This window comes from Rhinoderma darwinii, chromosome 5 (genome assembly GCF_050947455.1).
Source record: "Rhinoderma darwinii isolate aRhiDar2 chromosome 5, aRhiDar2.hap1, whole genome shotgun sequence".
In the NCBI taxonomy this organism is placed as follows: Eukaryota; Metazoa; Chordata; class Amphibia; order Anura; family Rhinodermatidae; genus Rhinoderma; species Rhinoderma darwinii.
Window position 1 is genome coordinate 101,904,157 of NC_134691.1, and position 25,345 is coordinate 101,929,501.

A 25,345-nucleotide genomic window follows, 5' to 3' on the forward strand; every position below is an offset into this window, starting at 1 on the left:
GTTCTCACTGCGACACTATGCAGAGGCTCTCCTCCTGACAGCAGCAGAGACACGAGTACGTCCTGGGTTTCAGGTTACCAGCGTCTCGGTCTCCCAGGTTACCCCGATAGTGGGCCGGAGCTGCAGTATAATATTATGCAGAGGCTCTCCTCCTGACGGCAGCAGCAGAGACACGAGTGCTTCCTGGATTACAGGTTCCTTGCACTCGTATTGTTGCAGCTACAGCATTCAGCAAGTAAGTTGAATTGCTATTCTATTGCTCTCCCTCAAATAGCTTTCCCTATTTCTAGAGTCGGTATAATCCCGACGTACGTTTCGCTGACATAGAGTCAGCTTCTTCCGGGGGCGGGAGCCTATAGCACATGGCCCTTTTTATGGGCCAGACGTTGATTGACAGGAGATCAGACCAATCAGCGTACTCTTGGTAAAAGTTGTTGCACTACGTTTGTTTATCTCATAGCGAATGAATATACATGTTCAAAGTATCAAAGTACCCACAATAAAGTGAAGTCTTGTGATGTGACTTATAAGTAATTGATCGATTCTGTTATTGTATTTATATCATTTTCTAATAAAATGTCCTCTTGTAATAAGAGACAGGGAGAATTCTTTTTCTCCTTGGTTCTTTGGCAGGATGTTAGCGTCTTATTCTATTTTCAGTGAGATTTGGTAATAAATATATTTTTATGTTTGTCTGCTTATCTTATTTTGTTATATATTAGGAGAGAAATAATCCTTCATTAGTAATTGTTACTGTAAGAATGTTCAATCATTCCATATAAATTCCACAAAAAGGGGATATTACTGACATTAGGGAATATCAGGTACTACATCGATAGTATTTGGACCATGATATTTCATGATCAAAGGCTATAAATTCTTATGTTTATTAATGTTACGTTGCTTAGAGGAGCGAAAAAAGCAAATATTGCATGGTTGATTACCACTGCAAGTTAGTATTCAGTGGATCTTGAGTAATTTGCACTAAAAAATATATTATTTAAAGGGGGAAAGGAGGGATCTCCCAGATCTTCCGTAAGACGTGTTGTAACCTATTCGAATACGCCCACATTATTTAAAGGGTGCCTCTGTAGTCTTTTTTGAGGACCATATTTCTCAAAGGAAGCAACCAAAATTAAAAAAAAGACTCGTTGAGTCCATTGGGGCTCACTGAATTCATTTTATAGATCCACTTACTTTCCTCTTGTAGCAGGATGGAATCTATGTCCCTACCTCTTATGCCTATAGTGAGGTGACAGATAGCCCATCCTGAAAGGTCCTTCAGATTGAGGTTGTGGTATCGTTTAAAATGTCGGGCAACCGGAGGCGGTTGGAATAGTTTGTCTTGTCTCTTACTTTCTGCCTCCAGCTTATCATAATTCCTGATACTGCCTATATGTTCCCTTATTCTGATTTTAAGCTCCCTTTTGGTCTTACCTACGTAATACAGATTGCATGTACATTTAAGAGCATAAATTACCCCTTTTGTAGCGCATGTAATGTGTTCTTGGATTTTGAAAAATGCTCCATTACGGTTTGTAAAATTTTTCTTCTTATCAAGGATTTGACAGGCTACACACATCCCACATGGGTAAAAACCTGGGTATTTCTCCACTTTCTTCTTTAGACAGTCCCTAGTATAGTGACTCTTAACAATGTGTTGTTCTATTGTATTGTTTTTTTGTATCCTACGGAAATTATCGTACCCAGTTGTTTTTTGAGGTCCTCATCCAGTAGCAATACCTGCCAGTGCTGTTTCAATATGTCATTCATTTCCTTCCACTTATCATGCAGTGTAGTGATGAACCTGACTTTATCCTCATTCTCTGTTTTGTTCTTTACCACCAACAGTGCATCTCTGTCCGTTCGGAGGGCCACATTATCTGCTTGTTTGATCTGGCGACCTGTGTAATGTCTTTCTTTCAGTCGATGCTTGAGATCCTTGGCTCCGATCTTGAAATTCTCAAAGGTGGAGCAATTTCTCCGCAGTCTCAAAAATTCCCCCTTTGGAATTCCTCTAATAGTACGATTTAGGTGTGCACTCTGTGCATCTAGGAGGCTGTCTCCTTTCTGTATAAATTGGTAATGATATCACGGTTGTGATCAATGCCAATTGTAACATCCAGAAAGGTAACTTCCCTTCTGCTATAGTTTGAGGTCAATCTGAGATTTAGTTAATTGGTATTAAAAACCTCTATAAATCTTAGCAGATCGGATTCGGATCCCTTCCAGATGAAGATGATATCATCAATAGATCTACGCCATATTGATATCTTTTCGGCGTATTCTTGAAGGGTTTCCCCGAACCTGCCATATGGCACTAAGGTCCCACATTTTTATGTATTAAAATAAGGGACAATTGTGACTGCATTTATGTATAAATATTAATTGAGTGGAAGTCCTATTTAGTCCTAGACGCTCTTTGAAGCCCACCATCATTGTATTGATTACCAAAACTTAATATTACCTTCTAACATGGTTTTAATCTCTTTGTCTTGGGCCACATCAGCAGCTGTTTTGCCTTCTCCATTTATCACAGTGGTGTCTGAATTGGACTCCAGCAATAACATCACCAGCTCCTGAAATCAATTAAACCAACATAAATATAACCATTGCTAAAATGCATCTCACATCGTATGTAAAACAAAAACAAGAACAAACTCTTCAGTAAATGGCTAATTTTCACAGGAACAGCACTCCCAAGTTCCGTTTTAGGCTTAGTTTACATCTACGTTAGGGCTCCGTTCATGGGTTACGTCTGAGCTTTCCGTCAGGCGAACTCATAAACGGAAACCAAATTGAAACAAAACGTAATCTCATTTGAAATGACAGGTTACATCGTAATCTCGCGAGATTACGCTTGCCTTGCTGGAATCTCACAGAAAAGATTCAGAAGTGTCAGGATTCTGAATACACATCACGTCCAGGCTGGTAGTGATGTATATTCATTATCAGGACACTGCAGTAATGTTAGTGTATGTGGCTGCACATAGCGATATAACTATATCGCTAGTGCAGTGTAAATGAATGGAGAGAAGTGTATGATGCTGATTGGTCAGCGTCATACACTCCTCTGTACAACGCCCACTTGGTCTAAAGTAAAACACGCCCACTTGGGCATTAAGAAACTCATTAGCATAAAGCTAAAAATCGCTCATAAAGTGGTTTAAAATAGATAGTTTTTCTAAATAAAAAGCATTACTGTCACCTACATTACAGCGCCCATCTCCTTATGTAGGAGATAGGGCACTTATAATGTGGTGACAGAGCCTCTTTAAGTTGCCTCAACACAGCAGCCATCAATAATGCAATGTTTGAATGTAAAGAATAAATTCCCATTTGCCGACTTAGCAGTTTTAATAAAGCAGCCAGATGTGCAATGTCATGGTCTTACAGGAGCACAGCCTTAAGAAAACAAAATCCTTTAATCTGAAGTAAAGAAACAAAGCATGCTTTTCACCTTACGTCCTGTAAAGGCAGCTCGGTGTAACGGAGTGTCCCCCATGTCATTCTGAACATTGATGTCAGCTCCTCCCTGAAAACCATAGAAAAAAAAAAAAAGCGTCACAAGCTCTAGTGGACCTATTGTTTAGATTAAAGAAATACACAATTAAGTCTAAACTGTGTTTATGAACGTCATAATATATCATTATAAGGTTCAGAACCCCAAATCCCTCGCTTCCCCTTGACACAGCTATAAAGCGATAGGGGTAGTTATAACTGGACACCTCCTGTCTATATGCCCTATTAGATTTTATGACCGTTATAGGGATGGGTACCCTGCTGAAAACTTTTGTTTATTAGCCAGATCAGAGAGCCGCATCTTGGTGTTCTCGCTATGATTTCAGCAGCTGAACCAACAGTGAACAGCTATTCCTTGGGAAGGCTTGTTTTAGACATTGAGGGGTTGAATGAAACCTTGGTTCCGGCACCATGAAGTCACTATTTTGCCTGCAGCGGGTGACTTATGTAAAGACCTGGTCAAACCAAGCCCGCCAGAGAAGGAGCAATGTCCACTATGACCCTACTCAAATACTTAACTTTTATTATTATATATTTTAATTAAAAACAATAACATATATATAAGGCAAATCTTGAAGATAAACTGAATGATCAGCAGATTGAAGGGCTATGATGTGGAAATAGGTAACAGCGATTTCACAAGAAAAAAAAAATTCTACGTAGCGCAAGGTAATTTTATTTGTCACAGAATTGTAATAATACCACTCACAGTTGATTGTGGAATATCTAGGAGGGAAGAAATGTCACAAACTGACTTGTTGTAACAATGGCATCCTATTACAGTACCACGCTGGAATTCAGTGAGCTCTTTAGAACAACCAATTCCTTCACATATGTTTGTTAAGGCAGACTGCATGGCGAGGTGCTGGATTTGATACACCTGCAGCAATGGGACCGAACACAACACTTGAATTCAACGATTAAAAGGTGTGTCCCAATATTTTTGTCCATAGGGGTAAAACAACGTTCTATCATTTTTCCATTCCTTCCCTTTTTCCCATCCCTTGGTTGAACTTAATGGACGTATGTCTTTTTTCAGCTGTACTTACTATGTAACTATATAGTGCGATAGATGACAATTGTAGACAGAATACTAAACTATTGTTAAGGCTCAGAAAGTGATCACAGAACAGGAATAAAGTTACAGAATAGCCATCGAAGAACAAAAATCACCTGAGAAGGTTACGGGGTACATTTAAACTGTTAAGTACATCCTATAAATTCAGACATACCAGTTGCGCTGGTTAATATTTAATATAAAACAGCCCTAACGTGCTTCTTGACTCAAATACAGGCTTCAGACTTGAGGTAGAGCTTTGTGGATTTTGGAGCCTCCTTTTTGTTAGGTTGTTTTTCAGGCACCATTATAGTTTTGAAGGGGCTTTTGGGGTGCCAAAACCTAAAACGTACCATAAATAAGGGGGAATTTATTAAGACTGGCGGTTTATACGCCAGTATCAATATAAAAGAAAGGTGGAGTAAAATGCGCCCAAACAACGAGGATCATCACATGCCATTTGCGTGCCAGAAAGTAGAATCAATAGCAATCCCACTGAGCTAGTGGTAGATTTTTCGCAATCAAAACAAAAGATCATTGGAAGTTAATCGAATTATTGGAATTTAAATTAAGAACGCATTGTGGGACTCAAACTTTCTCCTCCCTAGTGCTCAAGAAATGCTCTGTGGAATGGATTCTGCAATGGTGGGGTATGGCGGCTGTAGATGGCCTCCACATCAAAGTGGTCAAGCAGATCATCATCAATGGTAAATACCCCCTAACCTTTTCAGGATATTCATGGTATCTTTCACATATGAAGAATAGACTCAATTCTAGTTGCGCAGATTTTGACAACATATGTGGAGATATTTTAGCAAAGATCGTCATTTCTTGACACAAATCGATTGCCCTCGAATCGTAAAAAATAAATGAAAATGGTTTACCTTAGGAAGACAATAAAATGTAGCAATCGGAGGTAAACCTGGGACACAAAAAGGCAAATTTACTCTAACCTCCTCAATTGCGCCCATATACTAAAAAAAAAAACACGACGTAAGGTACATACAGGAAGCGATTTACTACTTTATAAAGGGTTTTCCAGTCTTTAGCCCCTTGCTGCCGTAGCCAGTTTGACCTTCCTGACAGAGCCTAATTTTTCAAATCTAGCAGATGTGACTACATATAGTTATGACTTTGTAATACTTTTACTTATCTAAGCAATTCTGAGAATCTTTTCTCGTGACACATTGTACTTCGTTAGTGGTAAAAATTTGGTCTATACATTAAGTGCTTTTAATAAAACCAAAATGTATAGAAAATGTTCACTTTTTTTTTTTGCAGTTCTCTAAATTTATCTGCTTATAGGATAGTCATACTACACAAAATAGTTACTAATCAACATTTACCATAGGTCTACGTTATGTTGGCATCATTTAAACGTCCTATTATTTTTTTTTTTATAAGGCTTATAACTTTAGAAGCAATTTGTTTACAAGAAAACTTCCCAAACAGAATTTTTTAGGGACCAATTCAGTTCTGAAGTGGCTTTGAGCGGCCTATAGATTATAAATCCATATAAAACTACTCCATTATAAAGATTTCAACCCCCAAAGTATTCAAAATATCATATATGGAGTTTGTTAACCCTGTAGGCATTTAACAGGATTGAACACACAGGTAAAAATGAAAATATTTCATTTTAATCCCCTTTTTTTTGGCCCTAGTGTGCTTCTTGACTCAAACACAGGCTTTTGGGGCCTCCTTTCTGTTAGTTTGTTTTCCAGTTACCATTATAGATTTGCAGAGGCTTTGGGGTGCCAAAACTTAAGAAACACCCCCAAAACCAACGCATTTTGGAAAATACACCATTAAGGATTCATCTAGGGGTATAGTAAGCACAGGTGTTTCATAGATTTTCTTAGAATTGGGTAATTTAATGTAATCACAATCACAATTATCACAATCTCTGGCACGGCTTAACAGGAGCCTGTAAAAATCGACAATATACTGCAATACATTAGTGTTGCAGTGTATTGCACCAGCGATCTAACGATCGCTGGTTCAAGTCCCCTAATTAAAAGTGTAGAAATAAAAAAAAAAGTTAAATAAAACTTTTAGTAGTGTAAAAAACAAAAACAAATTAAAGTTCATAAAAAGCCCCTTTTCTAATTTTTCGTCTGAAATAATGTAAAAAAAATAAAAATACAAAATTGATATTGCTGCATCCGTAAAAGTCAGAACTATTATACTATAGCATTACTTAAAGCGCACAGTGAGTGCCGTAAAAACAAAAATATATATATATATGAAAACATCAGAAACGCTGTTTTTTTTTGGTCACTTTATATTTAATTTTTTGTGAGATATGAAGTGATCATAGGCTCACGTAGCCCAAAATGGTACCAATAGAAACTACAGCTCGCCCTGCAAAAAATAAGCATACCGCTGTATCGATGGAAAAATAAAAAAAACCATTACGGATCTCAGAATGTGGCAACAAAACACTAATTTTATTTTTTAACAATCAGTTTCTTCCTTGTAAAAGTAGTAAAAAACATTTAAAAAAATATATATATATAAAAAAAGCCCTCATATGGCAATATTGACAGAAAAAAAAAAAAAAAAAAGTTATGGCTTTTGGAAGGTGGGGAGGAGAAACTGAAAACGAAAATCCCAAAAAATGGCTGGGTCCTGAAGGGAGTAAGCACATGACAGGCCTCACGGTATTTGGAGCGCATATTTTGCTGGAGTAGTTTTCTGATGCCATGTTACATTTGCAAAGCCCCTGAAGTACCAGTACAGCTGAGAACCCCACAGAAGTGACCGCATTTTAGATACTAGACAACTCAAAAAGTTCATTTAGGAGTACAGGGAGAATTTTGATTTAACAGGTGATTTGTAGAACTTAAATTGGGCCATAAAAATGGAAAAAGATGTTTTAGCTGAAAATATTTCATATTGATCTTTTGTTTTTAAATTTTTGGGGAGGCAAGGTGACCAAAAAAATGTAAAATTCTAGAATTGTTTTTTATTTTTTTTTCTACGGCGTTCACTGCGCAGGATAAGTAATGTAGACAGAGGGAGGGAGCTCCCTCTGTCACCCCATCGGCACCCCCGCAAAGAAATCGCGGATCGCCGTCGGGTTTCCATGGCAGCCAGGGGCCTAACAAAGACCCCCAGGTCTGTCTTCAGCAAATGCCTGTTAGATTGCCTGTCAGCTTTAGGGGGGATTTACATGAGCGTGTGCGTTTTTGCGCGCGCAAAAAACGCTGCGTTTTGCGTGCGCAAAAGTCACTTAACAGCTCCGTTTGGCATCACATAGGATGCGCGGCTGCGTGATTTTCGCGAAGCCGCCATCATTATGACACTCCGTTTGGATGTTTGTAAACAGAAAAGCACGTGGTGGTTTTCTGTTTTCAATCATACTTTTGACTGCTGGTGCGCAAATCACGCGCGTCCCACGGAAGTGCTTCCGTGTGGTGCGCGTGATTTTCACGCACCCATTGACTTCAATGGGTGCGTGATGCGCGAAAAACGCAGAAATATAGGACATGTCGTGGGTTTTACACAACGGACTCACGCTGCGCAGAAATCACGGACTGTACAAAGTATACCAAAGCATTATATATGCGATCAGCAGATCGCATAGTGAAGTCCACTGATGGGACGAAAAAAAAAAAATGTAAAGCAGTTAAATAAAGTTTGTGAAAAAAAAATACAATTATTTACAGTCAAAAAAGTGGTTTTATTTAGTAAAAGTGCCATAACAAATAACACATACACATATATAGTATCCCCCGATCGTAACAACTTGAACAATAAAATTAACAGATTAATTAAGCCGCTGGATGAACGGCATCCAAAAAAAACGCAAAAAAACTACGGCAAAATTCTCTCTTTTCTCCCATTCCCCCCATATAAAAATATATAAAACTTAATCTAGAAGTCCTATGTACCCCAAAATAGATACTAATGAAAACGACACATTGGCCCGCAAAAATCAAGCCCACATACGGCAACATTGACGGAAAATTAAAAAAGTTACGGCTCTTGGAATGCGGCGATGCAAAACAAGTAATTTTTTTCTAAAGGGTTTTTATTTTGCAAACGTAGGAAAACATATAAAACCTCTACATATTTGGTATCCCCGTAATCGTGCCGACCCATAGAATAAAGTTAACATGTTATTACGCTGCATAGTAAACGGCGTAAATTTATAACGTGAAAATTAATGCTGAAATAGCTGCTTATTTTCATTTCTCTCCTAAAATAAAGTTAATAAAAGTTAATCAATATGTTATAAGCATCTAAAAATGGTACAATTACAAAATACAACTCGTCCCGCAAAAAACAAGCCCTTATACGGCTATGTCTACGGAATAAAAAAAAAGTTACGACTCTTGGAATGCGACCGTGAAAAAATAAAAAATAATCCTTGGTCATTAACGTGCAAAATGGCCTGGTCATTAAGGGGTTAAACACAAATATAACCTGAATTATAAAATATATAAAAAAAAATCATTTATACCCATACACATTTCCTTAAAGAAACCTGGAACATTGTGAAAATGCCAAGCAGCATTTGACACTCACGCGCGCCTCCATGCAATTTTGCATCAAAACTTAACATTTCCTAAAAATAATAAAATAATGTGCAATATATCCATGTTTAGCCGCAGCGAGTGTTTAAAGTCATGACATATACGTCTTTGGCAGTGACAATGTTAAAAGGCTGTTGAGTTGGGGCGTGGCTTGAACGTTGAACCGGTTAGATGCACAGTCTGAGAGCGCTGATAATCGATAGAGACATTTGCACCAGAGAAAGACCCAAATCACTCCAGATATCTCCTCTTTCCTCTCTTCACACCCCCTGATCTCATTAAGGGGTGTATTGCAATAAAGAATGGACTAAAACAGAACCAGCTAGTACGGCCTACACATTTGGGAGAAGTCGCAGCCTCTGACTACATGTGAAGTCTAGCCTCCTCACGAAGCCAGTCCTTTTCCTAGGCGAAACACGAAAGTTCTTGTGCCAACCCACAATACTGCCTGCTACTGGGTCACCGTGTCTCAGGGTATGTCTATATACGCCCTGCCCTAACGTGGCGTTTATTTGCATACATTCTCCTGTACTTAGCTTGCATTCATTTTTGGTATCTATACACTCTGAACTGCTATCCATCTTTCTTGTATGTTACATTTTCATATTTATATGTGGGCTTTACATAGATGAAGTAGTTTAGCGGTACTTGTGGGTGGTTGTACTGTATACCACTTGGTATGTTTCCATTTGCCTTTACTGTATCTCTATCCTCCCATGGTCCTACTTTTTAACAATGTCATATATATATATATATATATATATATATATATATATATGTTTGATCCCTGTATAATAAAGATGTAATATTTTTGCTATTTTTGGGCTTTTGTGCGCTTTCTTTTGTGGTGTATAGGCGGTCTACATGTGCAGTGGGAGACAGGATTGACCTACTGCTAAGTCAGAGCAGTGACCGGATCCTCTTCTATGTGCCAGGCCCCTCTCAGGTTGCCTGCGGAATCCTTGAGCCACCAGACGGCTCCACAGCAATAATGAGCCGACCCATCGGAACGCGACTCCAAGCAAGGTCAGCCCAGACATCTTATCTCCCATTCCACTGCATCCTACATTCCCAAAGGTCCTCAACTTCCAGTTCCCAGAGAACTCCGGGTCCAGCCCTACACAACAGTAAGCGCTTACGTGAATGCCCTCCCGCTGCGCCTTAATCTGCAGCTGAAACCATAGTCTACATTTTTGGCCGGAGGAGAGGTGTGGCTTGCGGTTAGCGACTAAAGACGTGCTCCTTAGGGCCCCGCTGCAAGCTGCCTCCTTGCGGTCTCCCTCCCTGATCATACTCACCTTGCAACTATCCATATGGGAAATATCACAGCAGCAGACTATGCCAGCCACCACCCCTGAATCTAGTTCTAGCTGACTAGAACACTTTTTTGGGTCCCCCACACAGGATACGTGGTCTACATCTAATATGGTGCTAAGAGCCCCATATCTCCTTCACTGGTCCCCAGCCCAGCTCTCACTCTAGCTTCTTGTCAATGGTCGGAAAGCCAGGAGTCAAGTAGATGAGGAGGAATGGGCACTACAATCTTTAGGCAAATACATTCAGTCTATTCCTACCAAAAAGACTTTGAACTTTATGTGACCAGGCTAGAAGACACTTCTAAACAAGAACTGCAATCTCTTTAACGTGATATACAAGACAAGGTGGTAGGGTGGCCAAAACTGAACGGAATCAGAACGCTCTGACTTAATGGGCCACCGATTATCATGCTGCTATACAATATCTGCTAGCCAAAGAGGAGGAGAAGGCAACCCTTGTGTATGGTTAAGGGTACTCATTTCATTGATAGTCTGCTACGATGACAAATGCCACTACATTCAAACGCCTGGGTAATCTCCGCAACTTTCAATCTTAAAATGATAGCCCTCCCAGACTAGCCAATAGCTCCTGTTCTCCTTAACCCTCCGAAATTTGACCACTTGCAAGAAGTCACGAAAAGATGGTAAAGATCAACCCTCTCTCAGGGCTCATTATAAAACACAAAAGCATTGATGCTGCATTTGCTGCACATGGACTAACCCACCCTTTCAATTGCAAACTCACCATATAATATACTTGGGTGTTCTAACACCCTCAGACTATCTCAGCTCTTCCAATAGCTGACAGTTCGGCTGAAAGCTGGTCCTGCTTGTCTCGGATACACAGGACCCAGGTAATAACGATCACATCTAAATTCTGAACTTGGATGTGATCGTTATTAGCTGGATCCTGTGCGTCAGAGACACAGGACCAGCTTTCAGTCAAGCGGTCTGTCTCATACGGGGCTAAGTCGACGAAAAAGATAAAAATAAAAAAAAAGTTATGGCTTTTGTTAGGCGGTGAGGAATATACGAAAATGAAAAAAAACCTCAAAATTGGCCTGGTCATTAAGAGGCTAAAAAAACAAACAAAAAAAAAAACAAAAACCACACACGTCTTTCAAAAAGGTGCACATAGCATTTAAGCAGGTCATAGTTTCTTGATTATATTTTGTTTTAGAACTTTATCTAAAAAGGTGAGTATAAGATTTCTCCATAAAACTTGACAAAGCATGAGCAATAATATGAATTTAGGAAAAATTTGGACTAACCTTTAATAAATCTTCTACCACTTCCCGGTGTCCAAAATAACATGCAAGATGAAGAGGTGTCCATCCCAAATTAGACTTGCTTTTACCTAGAAACAACATATTTCCTTAGACTACAATGAGTAGGATTATTGTGTATGATTACCATACCTAAGCATTATAAAAGGTTTCACATCCTGGAAGTGTTTTTTTTATCACAGACAGAAAGCCAAATGTCATTGGTCTACAAAGTACTAGAATCCACAAACAGCAAGCGTAAGGCTGGATTCACATGGAACGGAAACGCTGTGGATTATTCGCAGCGTGTCTGCGGCATTTCCACAGTGTTTCTGGAGCAAAATCATTGCTGAGTATTTCACCCATTCTACATTGAAAAGGCTGACATCTGCAGTAAACATAGAAAACAGAACGAGCATGTTAAGAATGTGAAAATACACAGCATGCTCCGATTTCCATCCAGAAAATGTTCTGGGGCATGGATTTCTTCAAATCTCATTCACATGCGTAGGGCAGTAATCCACTGCGTGTGAATTCAGCCTAAGACTTCCCCCTACATAAGGAATAAGAACTCCACAAAGCCTTAACTTTGAAAATCTGGAATTGTTAACAGGGTTTTCTGTGACTTTAAAATGTAAGAAGAAACATTGCATAAAACATTGAGTAACTTTGTAAATACATTAATTATCTTGTGCAGGTCCCGAGTTACAGTTTGTATTCTAGTGCAGAGCTGCAGGTGATGAACAGCTTAGAGAATTATAGGAGCTCAGCTAAGGCCAGAAGTTATTCCTAAATAAGATTATTGTACAGTGCCTGGTGTAAAGACATCATGATATGGCACCAGCAAGTAATGTTGTGAATATCAGCTCTGGAGGCAGCAGACTTGTGAATGCAGCTCTGGACAATGTACAGGGGTTGCAAATTTTGCGAAACTTTTAAGTAGATTGTTTAATATGTAAAAAAAAAGAAAAAATTATCAAACTGCGGCCTAAAATGCAGTTTTTTTTGGCCCTGAGCCATCAGGACACAAACATCCTCTGTGCTCTCTACCCTGCGCTGAGCTTGGATATCAGCGCAGGTCGTGGAAGCTACATGTGAGCATCCTCAAGAGGAGGAGCCGCAAGGAGCGACGCACAGTGTGGGAGAAGGGACCGATAAGTGCGAATGGTACACTGTGTGGCAGGCACTAATGGGGGCACTGTAGTGGGGGAGGGGGACTGTGTGGCTGGCACGGTTATGGGGCACTGCATAGTTGCCGCTAATAGGAGACTGTAAAAAAAGGGAGGATTCCTCCAGCTCACCTTCTCATAGGTATAGTGGTTAGCGCACGGGTCCACGTGTCGGCACACGTACTAGCATAGACAAAGAAGATAAAGGATTGAATCCAGCGCTGGAAATTGTTGCTTCTGGTAAAAACAGGAAACTTCTTCCAAGTTTTATTTTCATAAGTTTAAAAGCAGTGAAAAATAGTGAAAGCGGGTTCAGTCCAGAGTACAGAGGATCGTTAGAAAGAGAATAGGCTGTAGCCTACGCGTTTCAGACGTCTGCTGCGTCCTTAGTCATGGCTTACATGAACCCGCTTTCACTATTTTTCACTGCTTTTAAACTTATGAAAATAAAACTTGGAAGAAGTTTCCTGTTTTTACCAGAAGCACCAATTTCCAGCGCTGGATTCAATCCTTTTTCTTCTTTGTCAATAGGAGACTGTGTGGCTGTAGGAGTTCTATTTTAAGCAACTTAAAAAGGAGTAATCCAACCTATCCACAAGGCATACATACACACCATTTTACATTGTAGGTCCCCTAAAGTAACATGACTGTACTCTTTAAATATACACTACCAATAGAAGAGCCTGAGTCTAGAAGACTTTTTAGAAATAAAATATAAAAGTCTTTATTAGATAAACTCTAAAAAAAAAAAAATCTAGACAGATGGAAAAGGAGTACCAACATAGGGAAATCACATCATTGGTAGGTATAAAGTACATTATAATCTTCATGACAGCAAAGGTATGGTACAAGAAGTGCACAATGCAAGTACATTTGGTAGTTAATATACCATAAAAATGAAATAGAATAAATAATATGCAAATGTATTTGTAAAAGGTAGGACTAAAGAGCAAAAGATCCAGGCTCCGTCCTCAGGTAAAACGAAGACTGATGTTTGGGATCACAAAAGGGCAATTAGCCCCCAGACAAAAGCAGAAGCCGAAACGCGCGTCGGGGCAGGACGCCAACTTAGAGATCCAGCATGACAGGTTAGACGTTTGCTCTCATATATTGGATTTATTTTGCACTCAGCACTTTATTCTGTGGGTCTGTTATATAGCGCTGAATTACTGTGTTTGAGAGATATTATGGGCCTGTGATAGATACTGTAGGACTATTAGTGGTCTTGTTACAATACTTCATTTTTATGGTATATTAACCAACAAATGTACTTGCATTGCGCACTTTTTGTACCATACCTTTGCCGTCATGCAGATTATAATGTACTTATACCTACCAATGATGTGATTTCCCTATGTTGGTACTCCTTTTCCATCTGTCTAGATTAATTTTTGTATACATTGAATGTGATTTGTTTTTAGAATTGATCTAATAAAAACGTTATATTTTATTTATAAAAAAGACTTACGACTCCGGGTCCTCTATTGGTAGTTTTTAAAAAGGAGTAATACAGGCATCCATGGGAACCCCATATATCAGGAGAACTGGGTCCCCTGACTGGCGCTTCAGGGAGAAGATTATTTGGATGCGTCGCCACGCATGCATGCTGCTCTCTGTTGTGTACAGCCGGTGTGAAACGCTCAGCTGTCTCAGTGTACTTCCGAAAGGAATATATATAAATGTTTGTATGTGTGCCTGTGGGTATAGTTATCAGAGTGTGTTATTTGTGGCGTTACTAGAAGAAATAGGGTTGAATCCAGCACGGACAGTTGTTTAAAATGGAAAACTATTTCCAAGTTTAATGGGCCAATGTTTGGCGGATTAAAAATCAGGAATGGAGAACACGGTGTGACGTCCTGATATAGTGGGGAAAAGTTTGTGGTAGTGGTAGATAAAGAGCCTACGCGTTTCAGACGCTCCAAGCGTCCTTAGCCATGACTAAGGACGCTTGGAGCGTCTGAAACGCGTAGGCTCTTTATCTACCACTACCACAAACTTTTCCCCACTATATCAGGACGTCACACCGTGTTCTCCATTCCTGATTTTTAATCCGCCAAACATTGGCCCATTAAACTTGGAAATAGTTTTCCATTTTAAACAACTGTCCGTGCTGGATTCAACCCTATTTCTTCTAGTCTCGTCTAATGTGTGCCGACACAAGGATCCGTGCATGAACTTCCCTAGAACGACATCTGCATATCAAGGTGAGCTGGAGGTGCTTCTCTTATCTACTTATTTGTGGCGTTACATAGGACTGCAGGTAACATTCACTACATTATGTGCACTGTGTATATATGTGCTTGTGTGGGTATATATGGGTCCGTATGTGAATGTGTGTTTTTGCTTGTATATATGGGCCTTTTATGTATTTGTATATGTTCCTGTCTGCCTATATATTTACCTTTTTATGTATATTTTCCAAAATGTGTGTGTATATATGTATATTTGCCTGTTTTGTTTAAGTATGTGCCTCTATGTATGTACAGCATATATATGTTCCAGTATGTGCGTGCCTATATGTGTGGTTAATTTTTGGTTTGTGGAGGGCAGAAATAGAGTCCCGCACAGGGCACCATCCAACCGAAGGCCGGCCGTGTGTGTGTGTGTGTGTGTGTGTGTGTGTGTGTGTGTGTGTGATAGATATATATATATATATATAAAAATACGCACTCGAAGATATACACATACAAACACAGAGACATATATATATATATATACACACACACACACACACACACACACACACACACACACACACACACTTCTTTCAGGGCAGGCTGTGCGTGGAGCTTCCTCTTCCCTGCCTCAAAGTTACTATAGTAAATGGGGCTTATGCAATAAACTACACGGCCCCTGTTTGTACAGTAACAGTATACTTGCCCTCCTCATTCCTGAGAACAGTGATGCTCTGGACGTCTTTCAACGTCATGACGCATTGTGAGACGCGCCCGGAGCCAAAGAGGAGGGCCCACATGTGATACTGTCTGCTGGACCCTGTACCTAAGACTACCACGCAGAGCCGCTTTGTTTCCGATTGGCTTTTCTTAGAAAGCCAAGCAATGGGTGTACGAGCTCAAAAGAAAGTTTATGAGCCCATACACCAATTGCTCGATTAGGAACGAAGCAGCTCAGAGCTCAGACGAGCATTTCTGCTGCTTTGTTTTAGCGAATAGTCGGTCAAAACTTCTGACATGTCACTATGACACATCAGAGGTTTTTTGAAAGTGGAGTTGTCCTTTAAGCATAACTATGTCGCAGAGGCGTAGTTGGAGGTTTAGAACAGGGGGACGGGACGGGGGGGGGGGGGGGGGGGACACATATCTGGATGGGCCCCAAACCAGCAGCCCCCCAACACATGTTTACAAATAGAGGTGCATTCTAAATTATAGTGGTCATCATTCTGGATGAGCAAGAGTGCTGTATATGCTGCTAGATTTCCCATTCTTACTAAAGTTTAATCTTTTCTTTGACATAGAATTTTACATTAGGTACATAAGTGTTGCAGACCCCTCTGATGAAAGTAAATGAAAGAGTATATAACCCCCATCATCCCTGTATATACCAGCCATCATCCCTGTATATACCAGCCAGGCTAGTATATACACATGTAAGATGGGGGTTATTAACAGGGATGATGGCTGGTATATACAGGGATAATGGGGGTTATATACAGGGATGATAGCGGAACTACCCATCATCCTTGTATATACCATGGATGATGGGGATTATATACAGGGATGATGGGGATTATATACAGGGATGATGGTTAGTCCAGCCATCATCCCTGCATTAACACCCATCATCCCTGTATCCATCCACTTACTGGGGGGGGGGGGGGGTGGGGGTGCTAAGCCACTGCTATGTCGGCATTCTAGTTAGGAGGCAACACTCTAGAAATTAGGTTTTAATCCTCACACTCTGAATGTGAAGTGTCCGGCTTCCTGCTGTAACCCCCCCCCCCCCTCCCCTCTGCTGTTTCTCAACCTCATATGCTGCGCAATCCAAGAGCGTCACTCAAGAGCAGAGGTGTGGGGTTACAATGGGAAGCTGGACACTTCACATTCAGCACGTGAGGATCAAAAAAAAAACAAAAAACAAAAAAACGTAATTTCCAGAGTGTTGCTTTCAGACAGAATACCAACATAGGTACGCTTAAACTTGTTTCCCAAAAGTCCTGACAGACCCCCTTTAAAGAGGACCGGTCAGCTCTCCTGATAGGTCTGTTTTAGTGAATAGTTGTATTACCCAATTCTGAAGCATCTTTTATTAGAACTCTGCGTTATTCCTACCAGATATGAACTGGTGTTACCATTCCGCTTGTCAAAGGGGGTGTCCCTACATATTCTAAGACTGTGAGCAGTGATTGGACAGTATTAGACTGTGAAGGACACACCCCCAACACCCAGTTGTCAATTTATTCACACCTTCCTAGGAGCAGTAACAGAAGAACAGTAGAACGCAGAGTTCTAAGAAAAGATGCTGCAGAATTGTTATTTCATGAAGATTACTAGTATTTACTAAGACAGACATGTCGGGAGTGGTGACAGGTCCTACAAGCTCCTCAACTCCGTCTAGCGGTAGCCGCAGGCAACTAGAATGCCATCAGTTAATTATACGTCTATGTAGAGGATTTTGAACGGTGTATACAAAAAATAGAAAAAACAAAGATTAAGCCATTATAATGGTAAGGTCAGATTTGGAAAAAAAAAAACATTGTTGAGATTTCCCCACCAATCTGCGGCAAATCTGCATCAAAATACACATCTACAGCGTCAGATTGGGCATGCTGCACATTTGAAAATCCAAAGCATGCCCTGATTTTCATGCAAATTTGGAGCACTACATGTGGACATTCACTTTAATATTCTAGTCGGGTGTTACTTAGGCTGGGGTCACAAGCCACAACCAGAAACCCCAGCCTCACTAACAGCAGTTTATTGGGAAGGTGTTTGCAACCAATGAAGCCTCTATTACAACTCCATGTGGCCTTTTGTTAAAAGTAGTGTATTGTAGTAAATAACGGAATATAATATTACCAGATTATTTTTTTTCCGGGTAGATTGCCCTAAAAAAGCTTTTTAAAAACACATCTTAAACTACTGTACTTCATTAACCTTTGCAATCTAGATTAATTGTCATTTGTCCTTTTTTGAAGCCTTCTAGAAGCGTTCGGACTTCATCCAGGTTTCCATTTCGGGCATCATGAAGAAGTTGCTCTTCAGCTTCACCGTTCATGTCTGAGTGGAAAAATGTACAAGTTAGAGGATGTAACAGACTAATAAAAAGAAAGCCCTTTATTGTCCAAATTAAAAAGTCCTTCTGATTACATTTGTAATTAAACTTATAATGAAACTAAACTATATAACTAGACAAGTCATAGTGACATGTCAGAAGTTTTGATCAGTGGGGTCTGAGCACTGAGACCCTAACCAATCACTAAAACGAAGCTGCAGAAGCGCTCAACTGAGCCCTGTGCCACTTAGTTTCTGATCGGCTTTCCTCAGATAGCCGAGCAAGCGATGTCCGGACTTTTCTATTTAGCAAATACACCGCTCACTCAGCTCTCCGAGGAATGCCGAGAAGAGTTGATCAGAAACAAAATCAGCAAATCGCTCACCTGAGCACTTCTGCAACTTGGTTTTAGCAATCGGTGGGGGTCTCCGTGCTCGAACCTCCAATGATCAAAACTTCTGACTGTTTTAGAAAAGTTCAGCTAAACTTCATGTTACATTTCTTTCTGTCCCACTAGGGGACTTTAACTCCTTAAAGGGGGTTTCCCAATAATCAATGTTTATCACCTATCCACAGGATGTTATAAATATTTGATGGTGAGGGTCTAATCGTTGGGACCTCCACCGATCCCAAGAATGTATTTACCTGGCAGTACCGCTCCATTCATATGGGGCCCAAAAGGGACAGCAAGGTAAGCCCGTTTTTGGGATCAGTGGGGGTCCCAGCGGTCGGACCTCCACCAATCAAATACTGATCAACTATCCTGTGGACTTTAAGGCACCTTGACGTGAACGTATGTCATGGATTGTATTATCTAAAGACTCCATGACATACGTTTATATCAGGATGATCGCATGGGCACAGGAGCTGTAGCCAGTGTAAGGGTCCTTTTACAGTGGCATATTCCCTGCTTGGTAAATTAGCGCTGATCGACAATACAGCATGTCAATCGGCGCATGTTTGCTCCATTTAAACGGATTAATTATCAGAATATATGTGGACAACCGATCGTTAATACGGTCAAAAAAATAGGTAAAGCAAACCCCTATTTTCATTTACCCTTTAATGAAGTATTACTCAGTTCCAGGCCGTTTAACCATTTAGATGCCATGGTCAATAGTGACTGGGGCATCTAAGCCGTAAGAAAAGGGGGCCCCTCCTTCACCCTGCCTACGGAGTGATCCTGGGGTGCTGATGATAGTCATGGCAGCTTAGGGGCCTAATGAAGGCCCTAAGCTCTGCCATCTTTATGTTCCGCCCTGCGGAAGCAAGACTTAACCCTTTCAGGACCAGACTAATTTTAGTTTTTCCGCATATGTTTTTTCCTCCCTGCCTTCAAAAAGTAATAACTTTTTATTTTTTCGTTGACACAGCCGTATGAGGGCTTAATATTTCTGAGACAAATTAGAGAGGGAAGAAAAAAAAAAAAAGCAGTTCCACTGTTTTCTTATGGGTTTCGTTTTTACGGTGAAATGACACGTTACCTTTATTCTGCGGGTCAGTACGATCACAGGGATACCAAATTTATAGTTTCTGTTTTAACACCTTTTATTAAAAAAAATGATGTTTCACAGAAAAAAAAATAATTCCCCCCCATCTCCACATTGCGACCCCAGTAACTTTTTTTTTACTTGCATGTATAAAGCTGCGTCTTTTTTTTATGGGCAAAGATGTAGTTTTCATTAACCCCTTCCCGTCGTAAACAACTTTCAGATTTTAATTTTGTTTTTTTCCTCCCCACCTTCCCAAAAGCCATAACTTTTTTACTTTTCCGTCGATACAGTCCTATGAGGGCTTGATTTTTTCGAGATGAGTTGTAGTTTTTCGTAGCGCCATTTATTGTGCTATATAATGCACTAGGAAACAAATTATTTGTGGGGTAGAAAGTGAAAAAAACAGCGATTTCTCCATTGTTTTTTGCGCTTCGTTTTTATGGAATTCACTGTGCAGTTAAAACAACATGTTAACTTTATTCTGTGGGTCAATACGATTATAGTGATACCAAATATATATAGTTTTTTCTATATTTTACTTCTTTTACAAGTAAAAACCGAAGTGTAAAAAATAAAATTTATTTTGTGCCGCCAATTTCCGAGAGCCATAACTTATTAGGGCTTATTTTTTGCGGGATAAGTTGTAGTTTTTAATGATAACATTTTGGTGTACATGCAACATTTTGATCACTTTTTATTCAATTTTTTGTGGGAGAGGAGTTGATAAAAAAAATAGCGATTCTGGCGTTTACAATTTTTTACGACGTTCACTGTGTGGGTTAAATAATGATATAGTTATGTTTATTTATTTTTTTACTATGCTCTAGGGGGAAAATGGGAAAAGGGTTGTTTTTTTTACTTTTCATTTTTAATTTTGTTTTTTACATAAAAAACAAGAACTTTATTTTACAAATTGTGACATTTTTTTTATTAGTCTCCCAAGGGGACTTCAACCAGCGATCCAGAGGCAGGGCTTAATAGGAGCAAAAAGATGGCGGACCTGGGGGCCTTCATTAGACTCCCAGGCAGCCATGGCCCCCCCCCCCCCCGCGATTGCATTGCAGGGGGCTAAATGAGCTGCTAGAGGGGGGGGGGTTGCCCCCCTCTTTCTGACAATTTAAATGCCGCGGTCGCTATTGGGGGAAGGGGGATCCTATAGCAGGGCTAGGAGGGTTTAGAAGGCTCCAAGCTGCTATAGGAATAGACTGGCTCCCGCGATCTCACTGCGTGGGAGCCGGTGACCGGCAGCAAACCAAAAGTGAACGCAAAAAAAACCCCAGATGCCTGTGGTCACATCGGACACCGGCATCTGAGGGGTTAAATGCTTGTGATCAGAGATGTTTACGATCGCATGCATTACCGCTGTGTCCCTGCTGTGTAACACAGCAAAGACCCGGCGGCAGGGGTGGGATCCAGCCAGTTCGCCCCCCGGTTCCCCCGAACCGGTTGTTAAAATGACAGCCGGTTCACAGAACCAGGTGAAGCCGGAACCGGTTCGGTCCCCTGTACTCAATTGTATCCACATCCTTAGCACGCGGATACAATTTAGTTGACTAGCGCTGCCCTGGCGTGGTACATGATGCCTCGCATTCGGCGCTTTAGTGATGATGCAGTCCGCACGATGGCGTCATCGTTCCGATGGAGGAGGACGGACGTCGTTGGAGGATGGCGCGGCAACGGGACAAGTAAGAAAATTTCGTTTTTTTTCCCCTTCTACTGTGGGCACTACATAGGGGACTATACAGGGAACTATATAGGGGGAAATACTAAAAAGAATGAAGAAAAAGAATGAACATTATTACTAATGGGAAGAAAATATAAAAAAAGGGCACAATGAATTTTTTATGCTTGGTAGACCTGGCATGAACATTATTTCCTCATTAACTACAAAGAGATTAACACAAATTCCATATAAACAGACGCCTTAGGATATTCCGGTGCTTGATAAACCCGGAATGAACAGGATATATGTGTAGTTTATAAGGGAATGTGTTCATTCCAGTTCTATCAAGCACAGGAAAATAATTATGCATCTGTTTCTATGGAATATTTGTTCATTCCCTTATAAACTAAAAACTTATATCCTGTTCATTCCAGGTCTATCAAGCACAGTAAACCGTTTTACACATCTGTTTCTATGGAATTTGTTTTTATTTTCTCATTAACTACAAAGAAAATCTGTTCATTCCATGTTTTCGAAACATATAAAAACCTTTTTTTATATTTTCGCCAATTACTAATAGTGTTCATTCTTTTTAGTATGTCCTCTATCTAGAGGGAACGCCACATGGGGCCCTATCTACAGGGGGCACTACACAGGGAACGCTACAGGGGGGCACTATACAGGGAATGCTGCAGTGAATGCCACAGGGGGCACCATCTACAGGGAACGCTACTACCTACAGAGGGATCTATGAGGGGCTCTATCTACAGGGGGCACTGTGTGTGGTGCATCACTTTACAGTGTTTAACACAATTTTATTCAGGGGCACAGTGTATGTTACTATTAGATTCAGGGACACAGTGTGTGTCACTATTATATTCAGGGACACAGTGTATGATACTATTATATTTGGGGGCATAGAGTGTGGTACCATAAGAATTTGCTTTTCGTTTATAGGTGCAGAAACGTTGAAAAAGTGGGCTTCCGAAGACATCTGAGCAGCAAAATTTACCCATTTCCGCAGAAATGGGTCATGGCCAGGAGGCATCATAGAGTTCTGGAGCAGATGGAAAAGTAAAGAGAACGACTACAATCTGAGAAGTCGTCAACGGTGAGTCACTAAATATAAATGTTTATTCTCCCTGTGACTGCTCAGTACTGTAGTCACTGTATGATCTGCAGCGAGATGATGTGTGTATCGTTCTTTTTTGTGAAACAGCAACTCCCAGCATATCCTTACCATCGTTCTGGCTATACTGGGAGCTGTCTGGTGCTGTATATTTGTACGGAGCTTGGTTCCGGTGCTGTATATTTGTACTGAGCTTGGTTCCTGTGCTGTATATTTGTACTGAGCTTGGTTCCTGTGCTGTATATTTGTACTGAGCTTGGTTCCGGTGCTGTATATTTGTACTGAGCTTTGTTCCGGTGCTGTATATTTGTACTGAGCTTGGTTCCGGTACTGTATATTTGTACTGAGCTTTGTTCCGGTGCTGTATATTTGTACTGAGCTTGGTTCCGGTGCTGTATATTTGTACTGAGCTTTGTTCCGGTGCTGTATATTTGTACTGAGCTTGATTCTGGTGCTGTATATTTGTACTGAGCTTGGTTCCGGTGCTGTATATTTGTACTGAGCTTGGTTCCGGTGCTGTATATTTGTACTGAGCTTGCTCCTGGCGCCGTATCTGTGCATTAGCCGGGAGAATTGTCGTGGCTAACTGCGCACGCCGCACTGTCCTCCACCCTTCTCAAGTGCACAGCCTAACTAAATGGGCTGAGCACGCTTAGGATATTGAATGTGCGCAAATAGGCCTATACGTAATGGATGAGCTTAATATAACGTGTGGTAGGTCTGTACGCTTATGTAATTATATAAATAGTGCGGCAATCCACACAAACATTCTGGACAGGGAATTTCTTTATTTAGAGTCCACTTTAATGTAGGGGGTATTTGGAATATCATATTTGTTTTATTTTATTATTAGAATAATTTTCAATGGCGCGATACACCGCAAAACATCCCCCCCGCATGTCTTCGTCCGAAAAACAGGGAACATGTTAAAAATTTGAATCCCACCCCTGCCCGGCGGTAATGTCGTCCACTCGGCTTCTGAGCGGGCGCCATTTTTAAAAACCCTTACCCGATGTAAATCGTGTTGGAGCGTCGGGAAAGGGTTAATAGAAGCTTGTAAAAATTACATAAATAAGTAGTGCAGCGTATAGTACCAGTAATCAAATAAATTGCTTGTTCAGTCCCCTAGTTAAATATAGTTTTAATTAATGACCCGATAAAATTATTAAAAGTAAAAAAACACACACACACACACACACACACACACACACACACACACGGTTAAAAAAAAAATTGTTATAAAACTGGTAAAAGTCTAAACTATATAGGACCCCGGTCCGCCTACACCGTATTTTCCCCGACAGTATCCCCCCCATTGTTGGAGGTGCGGATTGGATAATGGTACCCTTCTCCACACCTTCTGGTCCTGTCCGCTACTCGCAGAATTCTGGGGTTAAGCGGGTGATCTGCGAGGTAACAGATACCAGTCTTGACATGGATGCGGCCTTCTTTCTCCTTCATCACTGCGACATTCCAGCAAATAGGTACAAACGCTCCTTGCTTCACTTTTTAGTGATGGCCGCTCGACACTGCATTCCGTTGCGATGGAAGAGTTTCTCCCCTCCCACTTTGTCCCTCTGGGTTTCAAGGGTTAACGACCTCATGCATATGTAGGACCTGACCTCTTGCATTCATGACTCCCACGCTAGGTTCTGCCTCACGTGGTCTCCTTGGATTGGTTTCCAGGACTCTGACTCCTACAAAGACATTCTTCGAGGGATGGACACTGGTCAGTAGCCCGTGGTGGGCTCTCTGGAGATGCAGGGATCTGCTCGGTGGGAAGTGATGTCCTTCCCCCTCCCTCCTTCCTTCATTTTTCTCTTTCTTTTACTGCTCTGTATATCCTTTCCTTCCACATATAGGGGAGTGTTTAGCATTCAATTTGGATCTGAACGATAATGTCCTACCAAAGGTTAGGTTTACAATGCGCTGTTCAATGTCATCCATTTTCATCTCTGTATATTTGTTTCTTCTTCCCTTATGTACTTGCTGAATTTTTTTTATTATGTGAAAATGTGGCCGTTGGCCACGAAAATAAATTCAAAAAAAAAAAAAGTCTAAACTATTATAATATAACTTTCTTTAACCTCCACAGTAAAACAAAAAATAAATATATAACACCTGAATTTGGTCACCTTACCTTCCAAATAAAATGGAACAAAAAGTGATTTTTTTTTTTGCATTTACCCCGAATTTGCACCAAAGGAAGCTACAGCTCGCCCTGTAAAAACCGACCTCACAAAGCTCTAGTGCCAGAAAAATAAAAAAAATGTTATGGGTCTCAGAACACGGTGACACAAAACAAATTTTTGCTCGGCTGTTTCCATAACCGCCATAGAACAGAATGGGGGCAGCCACGTAAATGTGCGAATTCTCCGAATGGATGCAGCGGGCTCTCTGGAGAGCTCACTTTGGGATTTGTGGAGGTCTAAACTCACAGACCCCCACTCATGTCACAAGATGATTTTAAGAGACATCTGTAAATGGAGAAGCCTGACCCATATCATTTTCACCTCATTACAAAGGCATTAGTCATATTAGAAATCAGATGTACTGGTTCCTCTGTAGAGAAAACCTGCAAGTGCTCTGGAGTCAGTAGTGATTTCCCATGCTAATCTGAAATTCTTAAAGTGACACTCCACAAGATTATGCTGTGAATAGCTCCTGTAAATTAACAATATAATCACCACACAACTCCTGCCCATACGTCCTATTAGGGTATATGGACGGGCTCTGGCAGACTTGAGCCCCCCATGCATTATATTCGTTTAAATTGCCACAATGTAATACTACATTTTTGACTACACGACCACTACAGAGGAAAGGTATGGCTAACCGCTACTTTCCCTAGCAAAATCATTTCACCGGATGGATATTCACTTTAAAGAGTCTCGGTCACCAGTTTATAACTGCCCTATCTTCTACCTAATCTAATAGGCGCTTTAATGTAGAGAACAG

At 40.6% G+C, this 25,345-nt stretch overlaps 1 protein-coding gene across 1 annotated transcript in view; it reads right to left on the minus strand.

Annotated features, from left to right (window-relative positions):
- Positions 1–25,345, minus strand: part of OSBPL1A (oxysterol binding protein like 1A) — a 161,875-nt gene that overhangs the window by 134,044 nt on the left and 2,486 nt on the right. Inside the window, exons 2-5 of the mRNA XM_075828344.1 lie at positions 17,985–18,107; positions 11,708–11,793; positions 3,461–3,535; positions 2,468–2,579 (exon numbers count right to left, since the gene is read on the minus strand). Of these exons, the coding sequence (XP_075684459.1) occupies positions 2,468–2,579; positions 3,461–3,535; positions 11,708–11,793; positions 17,985–18,107 (396 nt within the window). The remainder of the gene's footprint in view (positions 1–2,467; positions 2,580–3,460; positions 3,536–11,707; positions 11,794–17,984; positions 18,108–25,345) is intronic.